The following is a 25,371-nucleotide window of genomic DNA, read 5'->3' on the forward strand; positions in this document are numbered from 1 at the left end:
GCTGTATGTATTTTTAAAAAAATTTTCAGTTCTTAAAATGTACTTGTGCTTTATTTATTCCAAACACTTGCCTTTTTTAAACATTTCTACTCACTTTTGTCTTTATGCCCTCACACCTGTGTTTATAAACAGATATATTTCATTTTGCAGTCTTATTTTATTTCAATATTATTTTCCCCTTTTTCTTAATTCATATGAATTAAGTTATATTTAATAATTTATTAACAATCATCTTGTGTTTACATATTGCACATTTTAAGTCTCCCCCACGCTGAACTTGCGATAATTGTTTCGACCACTAGAGGGAGTTAAAGCTCACATAACATGACAGTTACAGTACACTTTACACGAGAAAGAAAACATGGCAGTTGGAAACGTTTCAAAAACAAAGCTTGAATTTAAGCTTTCAAGCTTTCCATGAAGTAAACAATGTCAGGAAAAGCTGTCTCGAGCGTCCTAAATAACGTAAACGTCTCACATGTACAGTTTGTGTGTTTTACAGTTGAGGACAAGGAAGATAAACAAAGGTGAATGTTTCTACCAATCAGAAGAGGCGGCACAGAGGTAACGAGCTAACATCATGTTACAGCGCTTGTGATTGGTTGATCCAGGAAAAGACACACAGACGGCTGTGGTGTATGCTTGCTGTCTGTACTTCCCCTGCAAACGAAGTTTTTAAAACTCGTCTTTGACCGACAGGGTCGCTGCTAAATCCCGCTAGACTTCACAGATGTGGATTATATCTTCAGTTTAGTCCGGCCGAGCTGAATTATATTGCAACAACCTTCAACTTCGAGAGCTTTACTGGAGGTTTGCATCCAGGGTGTGTCCGGAGATTCAAGAAATCAAACTTTTTTTTAATGTAAGTTTGGACATTTTTTTCTTTGAAGTGAAAGCAAAGAAAGAGTTGGTGGAAATCTCGGAGCCATTATGCCGGGGAATGGTGGAGTATACGCGGTGAAGAGGAGGAAGAAGCCCGTACAGAAAGTGTAAGTTTCAATATCTCCAAACGTCATATTTGTACTCCTTTATATGTCTCCGCAGGGTATAAAGTAGCCACTGCATTCACCCACAGGCCTGTGCCGCGTGGGCGGGGTTAGAGCTGGTCACTGTCGGTTGATCAATCACTCCTCACCATTATTTTAATAGCTACTGAGTAATTACTTCCATTACTAATCCTACCAATCCTTTAACATTTACGCTGTGCTCCCTGGTAAACAAAACTCAGTCAGGTTGTTATTTTAGCTTCACTCCTGTGATTCACGACTTCCGGAAGGTTACCTGCAGCGAAAGTCACGCAAAGGTGATGACGTCACGTGTGGATAAGGTCAGGTAAGTCGGGCAGGTGATGATGGAAGAAGTTCCCAAATGTTTAGGAAAGTTAAATGGAAGATATCAGAATGAATTTCAAGGACTGGTGGAGTACAAAACCTTATTTTTTTTATTTGGGTACTTTCACTTCATTTTCTAATAGCTTGGGTAATTTTTATTTTATTTATTTTATTTTTTTGCCCATAAGATATCCAGTTTTTCCCTCAAGATTTTGGTACATTTTTCACAGTGGTAGCGTAAAAAATACAGGATTGTGCAGGTGAGGTAGGAAACCTGAGGGGGGCTTATAATTAAATCTCATCTTATGATAATTTGGTCCTGATGACAAAGAATGAAATTAAAAATAATAAAGGAAAGAAATTGAGAAGAAAAGAGGAAGATTTAAAAAAGTAAAATTGTAGAAACATTGTAACTTGAGAAAACCTACCGGGACAAAGTGACTAGTGCAGATATGACCCCTTGACCTCTTCACTTAATCTACACTCAGTACCCCATCATGACAAACTCAATTTTAGAAATATTTGCAAATTAATTAGGAATAAAAAACTGAATTATTAGTATTCAGAACCTTTGCAGAAACACTTGAAATTTAGCTTAAGTCTACCCATTTCTCTGACACTTTGCTGAGTTGTTTCTACACCTTGATTTAAGTACACTTGTTGTCAATTAAACTGAATGAACATGATTTGGAAAGGCACACACCTCTCTATTAAAGGCCTCACAGCTCAAAATGACTATGCGCAAAAACCAATCCATGAGGTCAAAGGAACTGGCTGCAGAGCTCAGAGACAGGATTGTTGCAAGGCACAGATCTGGGGTAGGCATAACAAACAATTGCAGCACTGACGGTTCCCAATAACATGGTGGCCTCCATAGTTCTGAAATGAAAGAAGTTAAGTCCAACCACGACTCTTCTAAGAGCTGGTTGCCTGGCCAAACTGAGTAATCGCGGGAGACAGGCCTTAGTAAGAGAGGTGACCAGGAACCTGGTGGTCACTCTCTGAGCTCCAGAGATCCTATGTGGAGATATGACAAGGTTACTGAAGGACAACTGCAGCTCTTCATCGACCTGGGCTTATGGTATAGTTGCTAGACCGAAGTGCAAAAGAAAACTTGATTAAAGTTTGCAAAAAATTACATATGAAAGCCCCAGATCTGTGTTTAAAAAGTGACTGGGGTCTGAATCCTTTCTAAATGCACTTATTAGTTATGTTTTTCTTCTGGACTAATATGTCAAATATTTAATAGGTAACAGATCAAATATGACCTTGTTCCATTCTGAGATGGTTGCCAGCTATTGTGAAATCCATTTCAGTAGTGTGCTTTTATGTGCAGCATGAGTCAACACAGCAGGTTTTGATCATAGACATTGTTAATTTTTGTGTCAGGCATTCCTAAAAGAAGGCAAACTGGATCCAACTTTATATCCTCATTAAAACATATTTAGCTTTGTGATCATTTTCACTTAAAAATCCTGATTATGCACACATGACCAAATAGTATGTATATCTTTAATTAATTACAAAAATGTCAGCCAGAAACTGACATGTTACTTTTATTGTGAAAGTCTGTTTGGTTGACAAACAGACGTAGGAGAAGCAAAATGTGATTCATTGCTAATGATAAATATTCTTTTTTTTAAATCTAGACATTAAATAATAAAAAATTGAAAGTAATTTCTTTGGATTGAATGTGCACTTTGAGCAAAAAATACATATCTAATAGAAAGAGTCAAGCTCCACCTGCATTAATGAGAGCTACAAACTTCACAGTCACAGCTTACTGACAAACATTGTGCTCTGTAGTGCTCTCAATAAAAAATGTGACCACTTTTACTGAGCTCATTCCATTCAAGTTAAAATGAATTCTGATTCAACTTCAGGTTTGCAGGGTGGGTCACTGAAACAGTCCTGAGAAAGATCTTGAAATAACACAAGCACATTCTTCTCAAGTGCTAAAAAAATCATGTAACTAATGTTCAGACTGAAACTTTACTTATTTGAACACACTTTATAGTTTAAGAAATGAGAATGAAAAAAGAAAAAAATAGCTGATTAGGCTGATCTACGTAGAAACCTAAAACCAAGTGCTGCATCTCATAAGGGGAAGCATTAAGTCTGATTCAGAGCCACATATGAAAGTGGTCTGAGTCTGATTCAAAAAGGTCAGATTCAGTGTGACTTGTGCTGTTCACACTGTCAGGAAAAGATCAGAAATGAGTCACATATAACCGAAAAAAATTAGATTCAGGTCACTTTTAACTGCAGTGTGGATGTGGCCTTTGAGCCCTTGTATTTGGGACAAATGAGATGGATAGTCCTTATGCACAGTGGTCCATTACAGAACAAGTCATAGGATGAGGATTATTGATTTATATGGAAGGCCTAAGTGGACAAACATCTGTACAATTAAAAGGAGATGCAGAATGAATGAAGAGGGAGGCCCAAAATGATGAAAGCAAGCATTGCAGCAGCAAATAGATGAACATATGGCTGTCCTGGCCGCAAATTAGGATTAAACATCTACTTAGATCTGGACTTATTCATGTCATATTGCAGAAGCTCAAAGGAAACATATACATAGACTTAACGTACTATCATAGAGTTGGTATAAAGGACAAACGACGAGAAACAAATGAAAAACGAATCACAAAAAGATCGAATGACAACAAAACGAACGAAAAATAAATGACAAAAACAAATGAAAAATTGAGGAAGAAATGAACACCTGAAAAACAAACAGACATAAACAATGGCAACAAATGAATGACGAAAAAACGAACGTTAAAACGAACGATAAAACGAAAGAAAAAAATAAAAGAAAAAGATAAAAAAATGAACAAAAAACAAACAGAAAACTGTACAAAAAATTAGGAAGAAAGAACAAACAGCGAAGAACAAACAAAAAAAAAACCAAATGAACAACAAAAGAAAACAAACAACAACAAACCAAAAAAACGATGAGAAAACGAATGACAAAAACACTGAATGTCAGCATGGCCTGATGTGGCCTGGTTTATCACACTGAAAGCCTATTGGATTGTATTTTAAGTAATCAGAAATGATCCTTCATCAATGCCAAATCAGCTTTGTTAACACAAGATAATGAGAGAAATTCACCTGTTGTGTTGTGTCTTTTGTTAAAGATAGCAAAATAAGTTATAGTATTTAGAAAACAGCCTGAAATAACTTTTTACAAGTGGAGAATTGGATGATTAAAATCTATAAAAGCATGTCTGCTCCAGGCTTCTGTAATGTAGTTCATGTGCTCATCACTTTGTCAGAGCTTTTGATTCAGGTGGGCTTTATTTCTCTTTAAATGCTCACAAGCTTGGCTTAATTTACCAGGCATTATTAAATGAAAACTCTCTAAAGGTATCAGAAAAATTCAGTAAAATGTGAAGTGTTTTTTTGTGAAATGCAGATAAAGAATATGGAAATACTCAAGTGGTGGCAAACAAAAAAAAAAAAAAAAATCCTAAATTTATTTAACCACTAAGAAGCATGGGCCATCCTGCATGATTTTCTAAATATTCTGCATGAAGTTACTTTCTCTAACATGACTTTTGTGATTTGGATGTCCAGAATTTTAAAGGAAAACTAACTTTATTTGAAAACTATGCTAGGCCTCTCTCCACTAATGTTTTGCAATCCAGTGTGTCGTGTGTTTGTCACAAGATGGAACTATGGAGGAATATACTGAACACACTCTGTCATCATTTTTCCCCCAGATCTTTATCAGCACCTGACCACAGTGTAATCCTAGATAATAATTGCTCTATTGTCTCCACTCTCACTTTGATTTCATACGTTTCCTCCTGATTTCAGCTCTCTCGCTCCCTCTCTACCCCCTCATTTCTGCCCTCCTTTGTTCCCTCTCCTCTTCCCCTCCATCTCTGCTCTTAGATCTCTCTGTGTTTAGTCAGGGAAGGATGGCACACAGAGCTGTTGCGTGTCCTGACATGTCAGAGAGGAACTATGTTGTGGTAAATTTGTAGTAACAATGGCACAGGCCAAGTGGAAGATCAACAGAAACACGCCGTCTCAAAAATATGATGTAACACAGTGTTTGGAGGCACTCTGGGTCTCTGACTCCAAATATCTTTATTGTTTGACCACGAAAGCAGACAGTCAGTCGGAAAAAATGTTGCCATAATTTAGACAAAAAAAAATCATAAACAGATGTAAGCTGTTCACAGAGTGTTTTGTTCTGTCTCTGCTCTTCTAGCTGCCATTTCTCCCTGGAATATAAATCACCATGTTAGCTGGTGAGCTAAGGCTTTACTATGAGCATTGCACAGACATTCAGACTCCTTTCTTCAGTCATCCTTTTTTCTTTCTCTGAAACGTCACTCAGAGTTAGCGTTTGTGTTTTATGAATGAAATCTCTGTTACAACTTTTAGCTTGATTACTGTGACGTTTTTCTCAGACATTCATGGTCCTCTGAGGGAGTACCCGACTGAATTCCTGTCTGCACATTTTCACCCAACATCAAATTTTAATGTTAGAAAACACGAACAAGGTCCTGCGAACTGGGGACAACTTCAGCCTCAGCTGTACAGAAAATGTTAACATGCTCAAGTGGAAAATTAATATGGGAACATGTTAAATACAACCCCATTTCCAAAAAAGTTGGGACACCTTATGAAATGTAAATAAAAACAGATGTAAGGATTTTCAAATCTTATAAACCCATATTTTATTAACATTAGAACATAAACAACATATCACATGTTGAAACTGAGACAGTTTATGATTTCCTGAAAAACATCAGCTCATTTTGAATTTGATGGCAGCAACACATCTCTAAAAAGTAGAGACGGGGCAACAAAACGCTGTGAATGTAAAACAGCTAGGGGAGCATTTGCATCTAATTATTAGGTTGTCAGGTGGCATTGAACAGGCATGATTCTGTAGTTGAAATCACTGCATCGGCTCAGGAAAACGTCCAGAGATCATTGTCTGTCAACACGCTAAGTGCACAAATGCAATTTAAAACTGTCTCATGCAAAGAAGAAGCCATATGTGAACATGATCCATGAATGCCACTGTCTTCCCTGGGCCAAAGCACATTTAAAATGGACCCAGGCAAAATGGAAAACTGTTCTGTGGGCAGATGACTCAAAATTTAAAAATGTTTTTGGAAACCACGGACACTGTGTCCTGCAGACTTAAGAGGAGAAGGGGCCATCCAGATTGTTTTCAGTACACAGTTCATAAGCCTGCATCTCTGATGGTATGGGGTTGCATTAGTGCCTACATAGCAAAATCATTTGTGTTAAATTAACTCCCATAGTGTTTAATGTAACACTATTTTGAGTTTTCACCATTCTCTTGAACTCTTACTCACTTAAGTGTTAGTTTTTAACACTCACTGTGTTTTTTTTACACAGTAAAGTGTACTTTTAATAATGTGTTATTCCCTTTTACTTCAGGTGATAGTTTGAGGTATTTATAACTTAAATTTCTGACACAGAGCAATGCACTTTTCAAAAATTGCCACCTCAGCTTGATAACCTGTGGCAAAGTCAAGTATCTTCTTACAAGGATGGAGCAAAGAAACTAATGCAGAGCTAGAATGCACGTTTAGTTGAAACTCAGAGTTCTACCCTACAGTGTAGACCACCCAGACCACATGCAGGAAGTCACCAATGTGTGGATAACTTCACTCATGGTGTAGGGATGTATAACATAAAAAACAACAATAATCGACCAAAGACATAAGCAAAGGAATCCCAACAGTGATCACTTTACAACAGGCAACATCGTAACACAGCTAAATACATTAAAAAAAAAACCCCATCTAAATCAGTGTTACTCAACCCTGCTCAATCAAAGAGCCAAATTGTTGAGAAGTACCTTTGCAAGAGCCAGAATCTAAGTGGTGAAGAGTGGCAAAACAGCTTGAAGTAGCGCTAAAAATAAGTTAATGTTGGCAAAAAATGAGAGAAAAGTGACTAAAATGGACAGAAAGCAGTCAAGAGTGGCAAAATAGGGCAAAAAAGTGGAAACAAGTGATATTTGATGGTAAAAGGTGGCTTTAATTGGCGGAAGGTGGTGAAAAAATGGTAAAAAAAAATTTGCAAAAATGTTCCAAAAGTTGCAAAAGAGTGGCAAAAAATGTGAGAAAAATGACTAAAATGGGCAAAAAGCAGTCAAGAATACCAAAATAGGGCAAAGAAAATAGGAAACAAGTGGTATTTAATTACAAAAGGTAGCTTTAATGGGCAAAAAAATGGGGAAAAAATGGTGGAAAAGGGCCAAAATGGGATAAAAATGGCAAGAATAGGAAAAAAATGGCAAAAAGAAGTACTGTGAAATTGATACTGCGAAATAACTGCCAACACTGAAGGCCGTTTATCTCAGAATTTAGTTAAAGTTGTTGTGAAGTTAAGAGTTAAAATCAACTCTGAAATGTTTAATTCAACACACCGGTTTTTGCTGTGTATAGTGTGGGTAGATTACACATCTGGAAAGGCACTATCACTAATGAAAAGTATTAAAACTTTTATTATTATCAATGATAAAATAATGATTTTATAAGTTAAAAGCTATAAAAAACTTTTTCATTAGTTTTAGGGTGTGGCCATGGCGGCTCCTCAAATTTTTATGTTTTGCCATGTCATCTAAGTGCCTGGTTCTCACAAAAAACATTCCAAGGTTGGCCAAATCATGCTAAAATTTGCCCAGGAAAAGTCCTGAGATGTTGACCATGTTTAAAGGTGAGTGCTCAAACTGTAAAAGACGGACAGTAATTACACCTTGAGGTGCATGTCGAGTCCACACCTTTACTTGAGAAGTTTATGAAACTTTTTTCTGTTAACGTTGTCACAGCCCTTGCCAATCAGATTTGTCTTTTTAATGCTTAAAATGATGACAATTTTTCATTTGCCATGAACAGGAAATAGAAGATTCTGGGGCTGAAAAGACTTTTGCAGCTGCGAAAATTGGCTCAAAAATACCCAGTGGCAAACAGAGATGATTAATATGATCATTGTTTGTGGGCAAGAGTTATTGGCTCAATGGCGCCCCCTACAACATTTTAAAAATCCTTCCAAGAAGTAACCTTGCAAAGCAGATGGATACGCCCATTTCCTTGTTTCTCACTGGTGAATACATTTTGCAAAGCTCCCATCTGAACCATTTGGGCCCGGTTAGAAAGTGACAGGACCAATCAGCAACGAGGGGCAGTACTTTCAGGCACAGCAGAGTCGTGACGTAAACAAGCAGCAGCAAGAGTTGGTGCATTTATGAAGGAAGAGCTTAGCGTGGATGCTGCTAAAGCACCAGTTTTATCAGAACTTGACAACATTTCTTCGTTAAAAGAAGAACAAAGAACTGCAGTGAGTTTTTTTCTTTTCAAAAATGACAAAAGTCGAGTGCTTACATGTCTATAGTCACCATGTTTTTCATTATTCCTCAGTAGCTGCGCACGCGCAGCTCAATAGCGGTAGTAGAGCTTGAGAAATTCTTGTTAATAGACATTTGTACAGCTCTTGTACAGCGCTTGAAGTGCGTTGCTGTGACGGTTTTTCAGATCTAGATGTCTAGCCATTAGACAGGAATATTTCAATCAAACAAGGTCAAAACTGCCTTAAACTGTACTTGTTTGAGTACCGACTTCTTCTTAACTTTTGGCATTGCCAACATTTCTTTATTTCAAAAGGCCACCTATATTCGGCAGCTGAAGCATCTAGATTAGATGCTTCAGCTGCTTCTGTTTCATGTTGGATCTAACAGACATGAGATATCAGTGAATGTTGATCTGTTTGTATCTGATAGACACTCTGAAGCAGTCCATTTAGTAGCTGTGCTACAAGCATGACATGCACTTACTTAAGTGTGTTTGCTTGCATTTACTGGTAATTTATAACAAGAAACTGCTTAATATTGGGTGCCAAGGACTTGCATTTTTATTGTCATGGTGTTGAAACAGATGTAAAAATGTTAGCTTTTAATAAAATGGCATCTAAGTTGTAAAATCTGGTATGACAGCCTCAGTTTTCCATCATATATGACTAACTGGGTTTCTTGTCAATGTGCCAACTAATAACAGTCAGATTTCTGAGTGTTTTTTGATCTCAATTGTGAAGTACGATCAACACTTTCATCTTCTACAGGCTCTTCAAACCAGGAAGTTGAAGCTTTGTTTGATGTGGTTCAGAGTTTATTTGGGCTGACTTTGCCTCTCCGTAATTCAACACTGGAATCTCCAGAGTGCGTATTGTTTTCTTGTAGAGTCAGAATGACACACACAGGCCTCCTACAGTTCAGATTCACTGCTTTGTTACAGGATATGAAAAATCTGCCTCGTATCAAAAACTCCCACTTGAGCTGTAAGATGGAAATTCCTCTGTGTGCTGCAGATTGTCAAACAGAGCGGACATGTTTTAGCAGGCAGCATCTCTTGACACTGAAGCTGTCCTCTTTGTCTTTGTGTTGTTTTAAAGCCCAAAGCCTCCTCCTGTGAAGACAAACCCGTCCAAAAGACACCGAGACCGCCTCAATGTGGAGCTGGACCGCCTCACCGCCATGCTGCCTTTCTCTGAGGAGGTCAGAGGTCGTCTGGACAAGCTGTCTGTGCTCCGTCTCAGCGTGGGATACCTCAAGGTCAAGAGCTTCTTCCACGGTCAGTGAACGGTCACTCAGAAAAGGTCAAATGTGCATAATATTGAAAGTGAGAGGCTGTGTGTAAGTCAGGTGTGCAAATATGCAGCTACAGACATTTTTGCGGCCGAGCATTGAGTGTTTGGGGTGTCAGAAAGGGAACCTGACACTGTGCATAATGAACAGTCGCCCCGCTGGCAGGGAAACAGGAGAGTGTGCTGCGGGCAGATGGAGTCTAGGCAGAGCAACATGAGACCTGCAGAAGGGAACAGTAAGTCTTTATTTTGACGCTGATCAAACATGCTCACAGAGCTAAAGGTGCCTATACAGTCAGTATGTTGTTCAGGTGTCAGAATGTGTTGCTGACATGATGAAGTCAACTTTTCCTTAAGCTCTAAGTGTCAAAGTGTTGAACTTATGCATACTTAATCCCAACTGTGGCTTTGAATTACCACCTTAAAGGAATATTCCAGCATTCCAACATGCACAAACAACAGATAGAGGCATATTTTGATTAAAGGGGTAGTCTGGTATTTTTTATCTGAGGTTTTATGAGGTACTTGTCAACTTTAAGATTATTAACCATATATATTACCCCAAAATCTGCCTGTAGGCTGCTGCAGCTTTCAAACACAGCACTAAAATGTCTTGGACTTATAGATTTTGTAGAGACTGATTCCTTACAGTAAAAGTTGCAGCAGTTTAAAGTATTGTATGGATCTCTTTTCCTTTAAAACATGAACTTAGCAAACATACAGGTGCAAGAAAACTGAATGCACTGCAAGGGTTAGGGAGAGGGGTAAAGCGTGAGATCTTAAATTCATCAAATGCAAATGGCCTGTGTGATTTAGCACTGAATAAGATCAGGCACAAGCTTGAAGAGAGGTCTGCACAACTTTGAAAGGGGACTTGAATAATGTAATAACTGCTACGGAAAAAACAGAAACCCGGGTCGTTCCATCATCGAACAAACTGAACTCGCTTTTACTTTGAAATGCATTCTGAAAGTGTGCAGTGTCCCCAGCATTCCTACCAAGAATGTGTTGATACAGGGAGTCTGCTTTGTCAAACGCTGATTTTCAACTCTCTGTACCTCACAGATACGCTCCAGATTGAGCTATGCTCAGGTTTTCACTCATGATGTGTAAACTGAACTGATTAATTCACTGTTTACTAAAAATGAGAACATTCAGCATGTTCAGGCATAACGCAGAGTGCACTTCCTGTTGAGAGCATGCCCTCTGTTTACCACACATTGCAAACAAGCTAATCACAGCATGTGGAGCAGTCATTGTTTACTTCTGATTTATGTTTTTTTTTGATCCTCGGAAGCTAAAATTGAAATTGAAACTCAGTTAATTACCCAGCATTATTCCATGCCATGAATTAAAGGGTTATTTCAACATTTTTTAAGGTGGGTCATATGAGGAATGTAGCATTAGCCTCTACTGAGGGGGTCATCAACTACATTTGTACAAGGGCCAGCTTCTTGGCCCTTGGTGAAAAACACATGAAGGAAAATATTTTGTTTTAATTCTCAGATAGTGACAAAGGAACTCTCACCCCTGTTGAACTGTTAAATTTATGCTAAAATGTGCTGCTTAAGTCAAGATTAAACTTCTGAGTCAGTCTGTCATGCATCTGATTTGATAATAATAGTTCATAATAGTTGGATTTTAGTAAAACTGACCAAACATTAATCCAATGTTAAAAAAATGTAACTTATTTTTACTGTAGTTTTTACTATAGCTATTTAAATATCTGTAGGGATCATAAAGGAAAGAAAAGACACCCCAAATACAGCAATATATTTTTTTCCCCTCAACACCTTTTCTCTATTTAATCAGTGAGCATAGCTCCTTTAAGCTAGGCTACACAGTGTAACAGATGGGTACAGTTTCTCAGTGGAATTTAGCTAGTTTTTGGTAAAAATCAGCCCCATGACAATGTTGGCTCAAATGTACGCACTAACAAAATTTTTTGAGGCATCTGATTCTTCACCCAGAAAGCGTCTGTGTTTTTGTCACTATTTTGCAATGCAAGAGCATTTAACTGGTAGCCAAATACTGCTACTTTTTAACAGCTTTTCACCCTCATGGGGTTTTAATCTTCGATTAACCCTCAGGCCCTCCTATAACCCTTTTAGAGCTTTTCAGTTGTAACTTTGGCTTTTTTTTTGACAGTTATTATGCTGAGATGAGAGTAAATGACAAAGATGTTGATTTTTTATGAATTTTGGAATTTCAGCATCCACACTGTGTTGACAAATATTTCCACCTTGTAGACAAAAAACTGACAGTTGCCCCCTGGGGCCCCTTTTGGCCCCATTGACTTTCATTAAAACCACTTATTTTCATTCTACTGCCATTGCAATACTGGAATATGAAATCCTGTAAATTCCTCTGTAATCCTGTCACTCAGAGCCAAAAAAATGTGCACACAAAAAAATCTCTGCCAGATGTCACCATTTTTCCAGGCTGCAGGGAGGAAAATGTGAGGTTTTTGGTACTTTTTGTAATTGCACAGAAAGTAATTATCTATCAAAATCAGTGTTGTTGCTCTTCATTGACATATCCCTGACTGATAATCCCTGCACAAAAACACTTTGCATTCATCAAATAGAAAATAACTACTGTTTTATGTAAAAAAAAAAGGGGCATTATGTAAATAAACTGACATTTAGAGGGTTAAAATAATGAAAATAAATTCACATTTGCTTTACACGATGAGGACTGGAGTTATGACCATAAAAAGTGGTTTTACTTTCTGAATGTTAAGATATATGTAAATATATTCAGTGAACGTAAAGGGCCTTAAGGGGAAAAGTTTTATGTTTTTTCTAAAGGGGGGCCTGAGGGTGAAATGAAGATGGGCAGAGTGACTCTTAGGCTATGGCCTAAACTTCATAACTACCACTGCTGGCTAGGAGCTCAGCAAGTTGCTTACAGAATTGCAAACCCCACATGGTGAGAATCAGTTGTACAAAAAGAGCTGAACATTGTTTATTTATCTGGATGCATTGAAATTGTGTCACTGTTTGGCTAGAAGTTACCTTCTAGCCCATTTGCATAGGCTGTAGTCCATGCAGCTGCAGCCTGTGTTTCACTCTGAACATAGACATGTCTTTCCCATCGCTCCCAAGTTCCTATTCTGTCCCATTGTTCCATCTAAATGATGGCGTTAAAGCCCAAAAATAACCTAAAGATAGAACAAATAGTAGGTCTTTTACCCACAAGAGATCCTTGTCAGCTAGGGATCTTGTAGGTATGGTAATTAAGCTCATTTTAAGAATAAAATACAACATCCCTCTAAGTGTACACTATATTTAGACATCTGTCAGTGCATTTCTCAAAGTTACTTAGCCACTTTGTTCTAGCAGTACTTCAAGGTTCATCATGTACCTGTTCTTCTGCCTGCAGCAAACTGATTTGTTGGTGTCTGTGGGCTTTGGAAGAGACAAATGCAACCAAACTGAAAGAAAAAGTCAAAGCCTCTGTGAAATGCTGTTTACTGTGGATACAACAGGACATTTTATGGACAGGACTACTCAGAGAAGAATTTGTGCAGATGTCCAGGATGAGATACTTGTCTATTTGTGCTGACACATGCTGCCACAAAAATTTTATGAGTTTGTGGCTTTGAAAAAGTCATAATAGAGAGTGTATTAATCAAGCTGTCATGCATCTCTTTAATGTAATTTATAGCTATCCTTTAAGTATTCTCAGACTTCACAAATCTTCCTTCAGAGCCCAGAAGATGTCTTAAAACAGCTGCCACTGGCAGAGCAGTCGTCTGAGAGCCTGGTAAAGTAGCCTTTATGTGGACAAAACAGCGGAGTTTCCCTTAAAATATATATACATGTCAGCTTGAGAGGTACTTTCGGAACCGTACAGAGATGCCTCCACCAGCTGCTGTCTAAAACGGATCTAAACACAGGCTTCGTTTTAGCTAAATTAGTACTTAAGCGGTGCCATCGCGGCCACAGAGTCCGGCAGGCTTCTCCCCCTGCCTCTGTGCCTCTGTTGCTCTGCTATCAGCCGGCCGATCGCTACTGCTGATGGAGCAAGGGGGGGAGACAGAGGGGGAGGCGAGGCTGTGAAGCACGGTGGCACGACATGAGGGCTCCAGAAAAGATCGGAGAGTTTGTGATTGGAGGTGCTTGAGCACTCAAGTCGGATTAAGTCTGACCAGAGAGATTTTTTAAAGGTAAAGATTGGTTCCTAACACTGTTTTAGCTCACTGCAGAGTTTACAAAAGTGAAACTAAAGGAAATGGAAACAGAATAAGTTGAATCAGGAGTGTAAGTCAGTTTGAGGCCTATCAGATGAAGACTGTATCTGCATCAGCTCGTGCAAGATAAACGGCTTCGTACTGTCATGCAGTTGTGAAAATATTATCTCCTCTCAACTTTGATGTTCACCTAGCCTGACGTCACAAACACGTTATAATGAAAATAAGATCATATAAAGTCAAAAGCATACAATATTCATTTTGGGGTCAATCCTAGGGCCCAAAACTTCTAATTTTGTATCTAAATAATATTGCTTATCTATCCAGACTGCCCAAGCTTATTCTGTTTGCAGATGATACCACTCTATTTTCATCTGAGAAAGATATAACATAGAAGTTCATGTACATAGGCTGTAGCCCTTGTGGTTGCAACCAGGGTTTCACTTTGAACAATGGCACTCTATTGCTAGTAAATAATATTGCTAATCCACCCAAACTGAGATGGATCTCTTTCAAAACAGAAATACATACTAAAACTTAAAAATAAAGTCATAGTAAACTTCCATTTAGGGTTAGGGTAAGGGTTAAAGTCCAGGTTAGGATGCCAAAAGTTAAAAGTTAAAAACCTGCCCTGCAAAACCTGATCAAAAAACATTTAATTAAGCTGAGGAAACAGCCTGCTTACTGGAATAAACGTGTCCTCCATGAAAAAATTCTAACATAGCCCCATTAGCTGAGTTAGCTACGTAGATAGCGTAGCTAAGGTAGCTCAAGCTGAGCTCATAAAGCAACTATGCAATCTATGTAGCTATGTTGCTATGTTAGCTGTAGCTATGTTTACTAAAACTCACATTGTCAAAGCTAACTTAGCTACACTGGCTTATGTAGTAAAGTTAACTACATTGCTAACTAGCATAACCATATCAGCACCAGTTTATGTAACTTCTCCCTAAAGGGGTCTATACACAGGAACTTTTGATGTTTTATTGGTGAAATGTTGCTTAGTCTGTTGTGTTTATTATAGTAACTTCATGAATATAAATGCCAGACTTTGTTTATGAATAACTGAGAAATAAATATATATATATATATATATATATATATATATATATATATATATATATATATATATATATATATATATATTATGTCTTACCCACAAATTATGGCACTTGCAATCTTAAAAAGACAGTGTTTCAGATGTAAGGTCTGTGAGACTGGTTGTTACAGATGTACGGTCTGCGGCCAGACTGTCTTGTCCATGCTGCTCAAGTGCATTTTTTTTTTTTTTTTTTTTTGCTGATGATACCACTCTATTTTTATCTGGGATGTGGTCAAAAAAGAATAAGAGTGGTTTGGTATGGCAGATTATTCCTGAATCTGCAAAAGCATAAAATAGTCAAGGAAAGTATTTAGGTGTCATGATTGGATGAAAATCTGAAATTCAAAACACATTTTAATTATACAAGGGTGAAATATACAAACTATTGCCCTGTTAAACAACATATTCTGCATTGTAAATTTTGTATAACCCACTGATTGTTCCATTTATTACCTTATTTGTTGAATTATGGGGTGGTGCTTGTAAAACAAATTACACTGAACTGTACTGTGCATCTCAGTTGACAGTTAAAAATTGTACCAGCAGAGGCTAAAAAGTCCCAAGTGTTGACTCTGTTGTTTCCTTAATTGGGCTCTGAATGAGTCCCAGCTAATGCCGCTGCTGCTGCTGCATCTATCACCAAGAGCAAAGGTTGCCATGGTGAGCAGAGGAGGAGGGGTGGGGCAGTTTTGGGACTGTTCCTGGCTGGTGAGCTGCTGCTCATGTCTGCTTCCTGTTTGTCGATAAGGAGGGTGAACAAGGTCGCAGTGAGGTCAGAGCGGTCATAAACTTGGCCTCCAGCTGCACTTTCTTTTCAGGGCGTTGTTAAAACACCTCCTGCTTTTACTGGGACGCTTATAGAAAGGCATTAGGGGAGTAAAAATAGCAGAGTTTTACCTTGGTTTATTGGTTATTTGAGTCATTTTAGGGCTGAAAATTACATAATACACATCACAATACAGAGGCCACATTAGAATAGGTTTACGATTATTTACATAGATGTTTGTTTTGGATAATAAACATATTCTGCACAGAATCCTCTACCACAGCTGTTCTATATTGTAGAGGATAACAGCAAAGAGATAGTTTTAAGGAAACAATCCCTGAGTTATTAATCTGTGCAAATACAATAATATTTAACTTTGTACACTTGAAATAGTCTGATGTCTCTTGCTGTTGCTTTTCATACAACTAGATTTTACAAATTCTGGTTAGGGATGCACAGTATTATTGACATATCAGTATCACCAGATATGAAAATTTCTGCTGATATTTACAACCCATAAATCAGCTGTAAATATCACCTATATGTACAGAAATTTATGGTGTAGTAGGCAGGACAACAGACCTTTGTCAGCTAGCGTTACCCCCTCTCTTCTAGATTTTTAATTGTGTTTTAAGTTTATTTCTTTATTCATCCTTAAACTTGAAAAAGTGTTTAAAGGGTTGAAGTTTTAAATTTGAACTACATTTATACATCATATTGATATTGGCTAAAACAAGTATGGAAATACTAGCACATCAGATAATTGGCAAAAATCCAAAATTGTGCATCCCTAATTCATCTGTAGAAACTAGGACTATGCAGTGCCATTAACGCTGGATGTGATAGCACATGCTAGCCTAGTGTAGCAAGCCTAGCTGATGAGGCTAACTGCTAACTGGTTGGTGTTGCTGCAGTATTTTACCTTATTTTATGCACAACTCAGGTTCAACTCCTGACTTTCTTGTGTTTAAAGAAACCCGGCATAATCCAGTATCTTTGATTTCTTTCTTGCTGCAGCAGATAGACTTTCTCATCCATATCGGCAGTTTATTTTGATCTAAAGTGTGCATTGAATCTTGCAGTTGCAGTTTAGCATCTGCTGCTACCTCTTGGCTTTTTTGTTGACTGCATTGTGGGAACATACGAAGCCATACTGATTACATAACACCTGTATCAACACATGTATTAGCAGGGAGCGTGTGACGATATTTTTCCAATTGATATTTCATGGTACATTTAATGGTGACTGCAATAGTGTGCAATTGTTGTTGAAAAGACTCCTCTATTCAAAATAAGATGTGCAGCTGAGGTTGAGTAGTGCATCTCTGCTTGACTTGGAAATGACTAGTGGGGCAACAACTTGGAGTTTGTGGAGTAAAGGGAAAAGGAGTTATGCATTATGGAGAGAGTTTGGATGACATAACACGCAGCTGGCGACAGAGAATAATTATGGTCCATTTCAAGTTAAAAGCGCAAAAAAGGAATGAGATACTGCAACAGAATGACAGCTTTTGTCAGAAGGTCAGGCTTCCTTGTAAAGCAATCTTTGACGGAACTTCCTGTGTTTCCATTTCGTGTCCGTCACAGAGGCTGTCATGGCAGACCCTGTGACAAATACATTTCCAGATACAACTATAAAAATAATAATTAATAAAAAAATGAAATAATTTCTATGACTTTGGAAACTTTTTGGAAATATTCATTGTAATTTTGTAGTCAGCTAAAAATACATATAACATAAAAGTTGCCATATTTTTATTAATGTAGGCATTTCTGTGCAAAAGGTTTACATAGTGTCCCTTTAAAGAGTCAGCATAAGATGCTGGTGGAGACCAAAAACAGAGCTAAAAGTGAGTAAATATTGGACCAACATTTATGATGAACACTGATGTTGCTCTATAACTTATCAAACAATGAACTAATTGCTAACAAGATGGTTTAAATCAAAGCTGTCCAAGCTTGATACAGTAGGGGTCACATATATATTAAAAAGTTTTATGGGGCCTCTTTGATCAACTTCATTTTTAGTATATTAACCCTCAGCTGGTGGGGTCTTCATGACCAAAAGGGCAGCGTGCATAAAAAAACAATCAAAGTAATATACATTCATTTTTTCCAACTTCTTATGCATTGATTTATAAGTCAAGAACAGACCTGATCATAAATTACAAATATTAACTTTTGGGAATTTAACCCTTTCAGTGCCAGTTTAAGTGTAAAACCCCTTAGTGTTTGTAATGTTAAATACACAGAATGTTCATAAATGACAGGCAAATTGAATTTCCTTGGTGTAAAACATTTCATTTTACTCATCAAGACCCAAATAAAAATATTAGTATTATCTTGGTTGGCAGTATATTTACCATTTACATGGTCATCTTAATTTAGTCATGAAAAAAGGTTTGTCAGAATGTTTGTTTACAGAATCAATACATTTGCATCACTGAATGTCCAAACTTAGAGGTACGCTACAGTCCTTCGTGTTCTAATGTGGGCCATGAGCACATGAAAACAGACATGAATCATTAAGAAAGGAGGCTAAGACTTTGTTTTTGAAGAAGTATTTCTTTGCAAACGCAGAAACTGTATCTGTGTGGCCAAAGTCTGGCTCTTCTCTCAGCTGTTTCCACAAACTCTGAAGGGTTGCAGCCCCCCATCAGGCCCCCCTCCTGTGCTGGCTGCGTCTTTGTTTGGCGAGGTGCGCTGACTCTGCGTGTGAACCCTCTTCCTTGAAAACTCCACAGCGCTGAGTGGAGGAGGAAGACGAGGGGGGTGGGGGGCAGGAAAGGATGCAAGTGAAGGGAGGAGGGTCAGATTACAGATCCAGGATAAAACTTTTCACTAAAACCTCAATTTGTTCAGACTATGTCGCCTCTTTTTGCACACTGCACATTGTGTCCTTTTGTTCTGCGTCTCACTGAGTCAAACACTCGAGGACGTGTTGATGTGTTGCACCAGTTCGAGCAGATCCCTCGAGTCGGTTTCAGTTCGTGTTGTAATAACAAACTGGAGATTCTTTCAGCCGTCTGAGTGTGGAGCAAGCCGCTCTTGACCGAGATGACAGGGCAAATTCCTGGGACGAGAGGCAGATCCAGCAGGGTTTGTTTTAAAAAGGGGAGGGAGAGCAGAGGGAGGGAGGGTTGGGAAGTTTGTTAGCGTGCCATAGAGTCATTACTGTAAGGAAAGGAAAGGAGGTATTACTTAACTGAATGAATGCCAGCGATCACAGATTAGATTACACAAGATTTTGCTGAAAACTCACATCAGGAAAAAAAAAACTGTTCTATCCTGTTTGAGCAAAAATAAAACTCCCTTGTGTTTGGACTGTTTTTGCAGAAAGCCCCTGATTTCTGCAGTTCTCTGAGTAAAACGGATTTCTAGCTTCTATATGTGAGCTTCTTTCTTGGCTAATTCACAGAACAGCACAGATGTGAACACATGGTCTCACTGGCTGCTTCGCTTTCAGCCTGTAGGACGTCATTGATACTTTGTTCTACAAATAAACCCGTGAAACATTAGCAGGGATGCAGAGGGACACATGCAGGGAGTGTTACAGAACCACACTGGATACCCTACAGTGTTGTTTTTTGTTTGCTTTGAAGAGAGTGTAACAGAGCATGTAGTGACGAGTCTTAAAGGACTAGTGGGAAATTAAGAGGATATAACAGCATGGACAGGGCTCCAGACTAACTTTATTAACTAGGAGCACAGTGGCCCCTAACTTAAAATTTTAGGGGTGCAAGCAAAAAATTTAGGGGCGCACACTGTAAATCGACTTGCAAAGTAAATATTCACATTTCCTCTAATTTTCACTGTATTACTGTGGAGTTGCACTTTCATAACACAGGTCACAGCACATTTTGTGTTCCAGACTGGCATTGTGTTTGCTCATAGTGTTGTGTTTTAATTGTGTAGTGCCAGTATTATCAGCCAATTTTGTGTTCCCCGGACCCCACATGTTGTGGGTATTGACAGCAGAATTTGCAGTTCATTTAATTCGTCTCCCAGAAACACCTCAGCCAGGTGAAATGGTGCAGCCACTCATCCTGAAAACAGAATTTCCTTCTTTTTTTTCGCCATGACCGTTTCCTCATAAGATGAGTCGGACTCATTATCAGGATTTGTCTCCTCTGGCACACTAGTTTTAGTGGTGAGAAAGTAAGCACCGATAGTCCTCTTCGCAATTGTTCATTGTTTACAAGATTTATGGGAAACCTGTAGATTTGCACAATAACCCCAAGACTCGCCTCTTTTCACACATTAGCCAATCACAGTGGTCATTCGCCCCCTCTCCCCCAGTTCTCGCACACATTGGCCCGCCTTCTTCTTCTTTGGTGTTTGTCTCCTTTCTTCTTCTTTTGGAGTTAATGTCGGTTGACAAACCAGCTCATTTGTGCATTATCGGCAACAACTGGGCTTAAGTGTGGAGCAGAAGTTTGTCAGCAATAGGAAATATGTAATAATAATAATGATTAAAAAACAATCTGCAAATTTACTGGTCACACATGCGCGAGTAGGTGAAAAATTTACTTGCACTGTCTCAAATTTTAGGGGCAAAATGCGACCATTTAGGGGCAGTCTGGAGCCCTGATGGATATCAACCAAAATGTGGGCTTAAATGTTTGTTTTATCAGTATAAAATGTTTGAATTGTTGTGTTTTTAATCTCAGAAGGATCTGCTTCTATCTTCAGAGACAGACTTCTGCAAGCTTATTATAAATCAGTGGTAGTCAATTTAATGGCTTAAATCATTTCTGTGTAGCTTTCGCTGTATGCTTTGTAGTTCTCTTGCAGACTACAGTTACTATAGTTGCCACATTCCAGGACCAGCTGCTAAGAAGCATCCCCACAGCATGATGCTGCCACAACTGTGCTTCACAGTGGGGATGGTGTCTTTGGTGTCTGCCAAACAAAACGTCTTATCTGATGGCCAAAAACCACCATTTTGGTCTCATCAGATCAGAGACCATGAAGTCTTCCACTTGACCATTAAGTCTCCCTGCCTGTTGGTGAACTCTAGTCCAGATTTAATGAGTTTTCTTCAAAATTTTCTTTCCTTTGTCACTCTCCCATAAAGCTTTGACTGGTGAAGAACTCAGCCAACAGTTGTTGCATACAGAGTCTCTCCCATCTCAGCTGCTAAAGCTTGGAACTCCTTCAGAGTAGTAATAGGTGTCTTGGTGGCCTCTCTCACTAGTCTCCTTATTGCATGGTTACTCAGTTTGTGAGGCTAGTCTGATCTAGGCAGATTTACACGTGCTATATTCCTTCCATGTCTTGATGATGAATTTAACTGAACTCTGGGGGATGTTCAGTGCCTTGGATTTTTTGGTATCCATCCCCCTGACAGCACTTTTCATTAACCTTCCTCTGAGTTGCTTCAAGTGTTTCTTTGTCTATATGGTGTAATGGTAGCTGGGAATACAGATAAACAGTGACTGGACCTTCCAGACACAGGTGGCTTTATATTACAATCACTTGAGTCACACTCACTGCACTTAGGAGATCCCCATTTCACTATTTGTGAGAGTACTGGCGTCGGTTGGCTGGACCTCTGTTAAACTGGGTCAGTCACTTTGTGGTGGTGGTTAGGGGAGGGGGTTATTATTATTATTATTTTTTTTAAACAGCCAAAAATTATATTGACCTAATGGATTCATGAAAAAAATTAAAGGGTAGAACATCCAATGGGGTGAATACTCTTGTAGGCCCTGTAAAATTGCTTTTCGCCCTCAGTGGATGAACTTCATCCATGAAATCTCTACCGTGGTTTGGTTTGCTTAATAGTAAATACATATTATCATCAAGTCTGGTCTGTGTCTCTTTTCCCGCACGTCTTCCTAAATATCTCATCCTACTTTTGACTCTATCCACTGTCCTCTCTTAATAAAAGTATAAAAAGCCCCTAATGAACCAAAATCAGTCAAATGAATGTATAACTTCCTGCACCTAAAATGAAATCTGAAAATCTGAGCAACAAAAACAAGATGCTTCTGTTTGGTGTTAAGCTGATGAAAAAAAGGCCTTAGTTATTGTAGAGAATCAGAGCCTTATCATAGAAAAACAAGGAGCAAAAACCTGTTTTTGAAAATTTTTTTGGATTGAGTGGCACTTTAAATGTTTGAGACTAGTTTCAGTTCTTTATTAAGTTTTCGTAAATGATAAGGTCTTTTCCGTTCTTTCTTGGAGTTCCATATTTCAAAAATGAACCTTTCCAGATCATATTTTGACATTTTTCTTTGTGGTTTTGTGTTTTGTAGCGGCTCTTCACAAGAGGTCGGTTCCTCCTGTCACTACGAATGGCAGAAACGGACACGGACAGTCAGTGTCGCTGGATGGAGTCAGCTTCACTGAGGGAGATCTCCTTCTCCAGGTACGGCTGAAAAACATTTGAGAAAACACATGCATTTTTGAAAGCCAGATAATCCTTGTTTTTCTAATGATCAGCAGTATTGTAATACACTGAAGCTGAAAAATACTCTAAATTGATTGTTTTTGCTTTAATTTTTTGTTGTTACCGTTGTGATTGATAATGCACTTTTTTTCTCCATGCTTGGCACCTGAGATGCTACATGCTTGCCTATAGATCTACATGAACATATGACATTAGAGATCTGCACAAATTTTATGTAAAATTCAATGAAAGCAGCTGAAATGTTCAAAGAAAATTGTATTTCTAATTAAAAATACTTCTGCAACTGAAAGACAGAGAGCCCCCTTTAAATGTTTTCAAATATTTTGCAAATGTTATGCGAAAGTCAGACAGATTTCAGGTGTTTTTTGCACTGTTAGTTACTAAATACAATTCTTTTTTGTAAACTGTAAGGACATGTTTGTTTTTCCATTGTTCCTGCAGGCTTTAAATGGTTTTGTGTTGGTTGTAACAACTGACGGCACCGTCTTCTACACATCCCCCACCATCCAGGACTTCCTGGGCTTTCATCAGGTAAAAAACTGACACCAAATATCAGCATAAACCCAAACATTTCATACATAAGAAGGTCTAATCATCAAGAATTTAAACACCCTCATTTATATGTTTACTTGTCAATAAACTAAGTTGTAAAATGTAGATGATTGGATGTGTAAATGAGCATTAAATGAAAGTAAAAGTGAACTTTGTTTCTTTTGTTTAGTCCGATGTGGTCCATCAGAGTGTGTACGATCTTGTTCACATGGACGACAGAGAGATGTTCAAATGTCAGCTCCACTTTGCCCTCAACCCCAGCCAGACCGACTCAGACCAGAGAGCAGAAGGTATGAATGTAGCTCATCACTATCAACCTGTCACATATACAATAAAATCTGAAGGTATCAGACCCCATTCACTTTTTTCCCATTTTTCATTTGCAGCCTGATGCTTAAGTTGTTTGAATTAAAATGTCTCTCATTAAGGTACACTCAGTAACTCATGATGACAAAGTGGAAACAGAATTTTTTAAATGTTTGTTAATTTGTTAAAAATAAAAACTGAAATATGACATCAGTGTTCAGACCCTTCACTCGGAACTTCGTTGAAGCGCCTGTGCAGCCTCAAGTCTTTTTGAATATGACGCAACAAGCTTTGCACACCTGGATTTGGGGAATTTTCTGCCATTCTTCTTCAAAGATCCTCTCAGGCTCAGTCAGGTCAGATGGAGATTGTTGGTGGACAGACATTTTAAAGTCTTTCTGAGGTGTTAGATAGGTCTGGCTGCTCTACTCTCGGAGTTACTCCTAAGCACTGTGGAAGAGGTTTTCATCAAGGATATCTCTGTACTTTGCTCCATTCAGCTTTCCCTCAACCTTGACCAGTCCCCTAGTCCCTGCTGCTGAAATCGCCCCCACAGCATGATGCTGCCACCACCATGCTTCACTTTTAGGATGATACTGGGCAGGTGATAAGTGATGTCTGGTTTCCTCCTGACATAATGTTTAGAATTGAGTCTAAACAGCTCAATCTTGGTTTCCTCAGACAAGAAAATCTTGTTTCTCACAGTCTGAGTCCTTCAGGTGCTTTTTTTGCAAACTCCAATCAGGCTTACATGTGTTTTGAACTAAAAGAGGCTTCTGTCTAGCCACTCTGCTATAAACCCAGATAGATGGAGGGTTGCAGTGATGGTTTTCCGTCTGGAAAATTCGTCCCGTCCCCACTCAGGATATTTGGAGCTCAGTCCTGATTGCTCAGTTTGGCAGAGTGGCTAGCTCTTGAAAGAGTCCTGGTTGTGCAGCAATCCTGTCTCTGAGCTCTGCAGGCACTTCCTTTGACCTCATGGCTTGGTTTTGGCATTGTGAGCTGTGAGGCCTTCTATAGAGAGGTGTGTCCCTTTCCAAATCATGTCCAGTCAATTTAATTTACCACAGCTGGACTCCGTTCAGGTGTATAAACATCCCGGTAACAATCAAGATAAATTGGAGATACCTGAGCTAAGTGTTTTTGCAAATGGTCTGAATACTTTTTAATAAATTTGCAAAAATCCTCGTTTTTGCTGCAACATAACAAAACTGAAATAAGTTAAGATGGTTTGAATATTTTCTGAATGCAGTGTATAATCCTAAGATTTCTTGTTTTTCATCTTTGTCTCTGTTTAGTCTTCATGCCCATTCTTCCTGTATGTGGAGCTGTAAATCTCAGTGTTAACAGACAAGGCATTTATGGTGGTTCACAGATCATAAACGCCACAAATTGAGGCTATTGTTGTTTCTCTTTAGATGGGCAGTCCAGTAAAGCTTCTAGCAGCTCTATGGGCTTGTTGCCTCAGTACATCCCTCCAGAGAATTCGTCCTTCCTGGAAAGAAGCTTCTGCTGTCGGCTTCGCTGTCTCCTGGACAACACCTCTGGATTCCTGGTACTTTAAAAAGCTCTTTAGTTCAACTGTAAATGTGTGAAATCATTTCTCCTGCTCTGTTGGACTGCTTTCCTGCAGTGATTTGAGAAAAAGGCTTTTGTAAGAGTGCTAAAAGTGCATGATTTTGCAGACCTTTGAAGGATTTTTGCTGCCCTAAATGCCTGATTTTGCTGCAGCTTTTTCCAACAAAGTTGCAGTGAAAGTTGCAGTATTTATTTCATCAGTGAAAGTGCAGAAACAAGTTTATTTGTTAAAATAGCTGCAAGGCAGTGCTTTAAAAAGCCCTCATAAAACAGCTCAAAATAACAGCATTTTATTGTAAGATATGCTTTATTTGCAGTAAGTTCTTAAACTGTACAGAAAAGTGATGAATGTCAGTAACAAACACTTTCCTTTGGTACTGATTTTTATTTTTGTTGCACCACATATGCACACAATGCAAAATCGTTTACACCCCTTTTCATGTAAATCGTTAGGGTATGGACTTACATGACCTTTGTGGTTAT

General features: G+C 38.5%; 1 protein-coding gene across 1 annotated transcript in view; it reads left to right on the top strand.

Annotated features, from left to right (window-relative positions):
* Window positions 1-635: 635 nt before the first annotated feature.
* Window positions 636-25,371, top strand: part of LOC121524931 (aryl hydrocarbon receptor-like) — a 33,704-nt gene continuing 8,968 nt past the window's right edge. The window contains exons 1-6 of the mRNA XM_041810529.1: window positions 636-989; window positions 9,783-9,961; window positions 22,298-22,410; window positions 22,894-22,983; window positions 23,174-23,294; window positions 24,729-24,865. Coding sequence (XP_041666463.1) covers window positions 931-989; window positions 9,783-9,961; window positions 22,298-22,410; window positions 22,894-22,983; window positions 23,174-23,294; window positions 24,729-24,865 — 699 coding nt within the window. The 5' untranslated portion in view covers window positions 636-930. The remainder of the gene's footprint in view (window positions 990-9,782; window positions 9,962-22,297; window positions 22,411-22,893; window positions 22,984-23,173; window positions 23,295-24,728; window positions 24,866-25,371) is intronic.

Source organism: Cheilinus undulatus, linkage group 17 (genome assembly GCF_018320785.1).
Source record: "Cheilinus undulatus linkage group 17, ASM1832078v1, whole genome shotgun sequence".
Taxonomy (NCBI): Eukaryota; Metazoa; Chordata; class Actinopteri; order Labriformes; family Labridae; genus Cheilinus; species Cheilinus undulatus.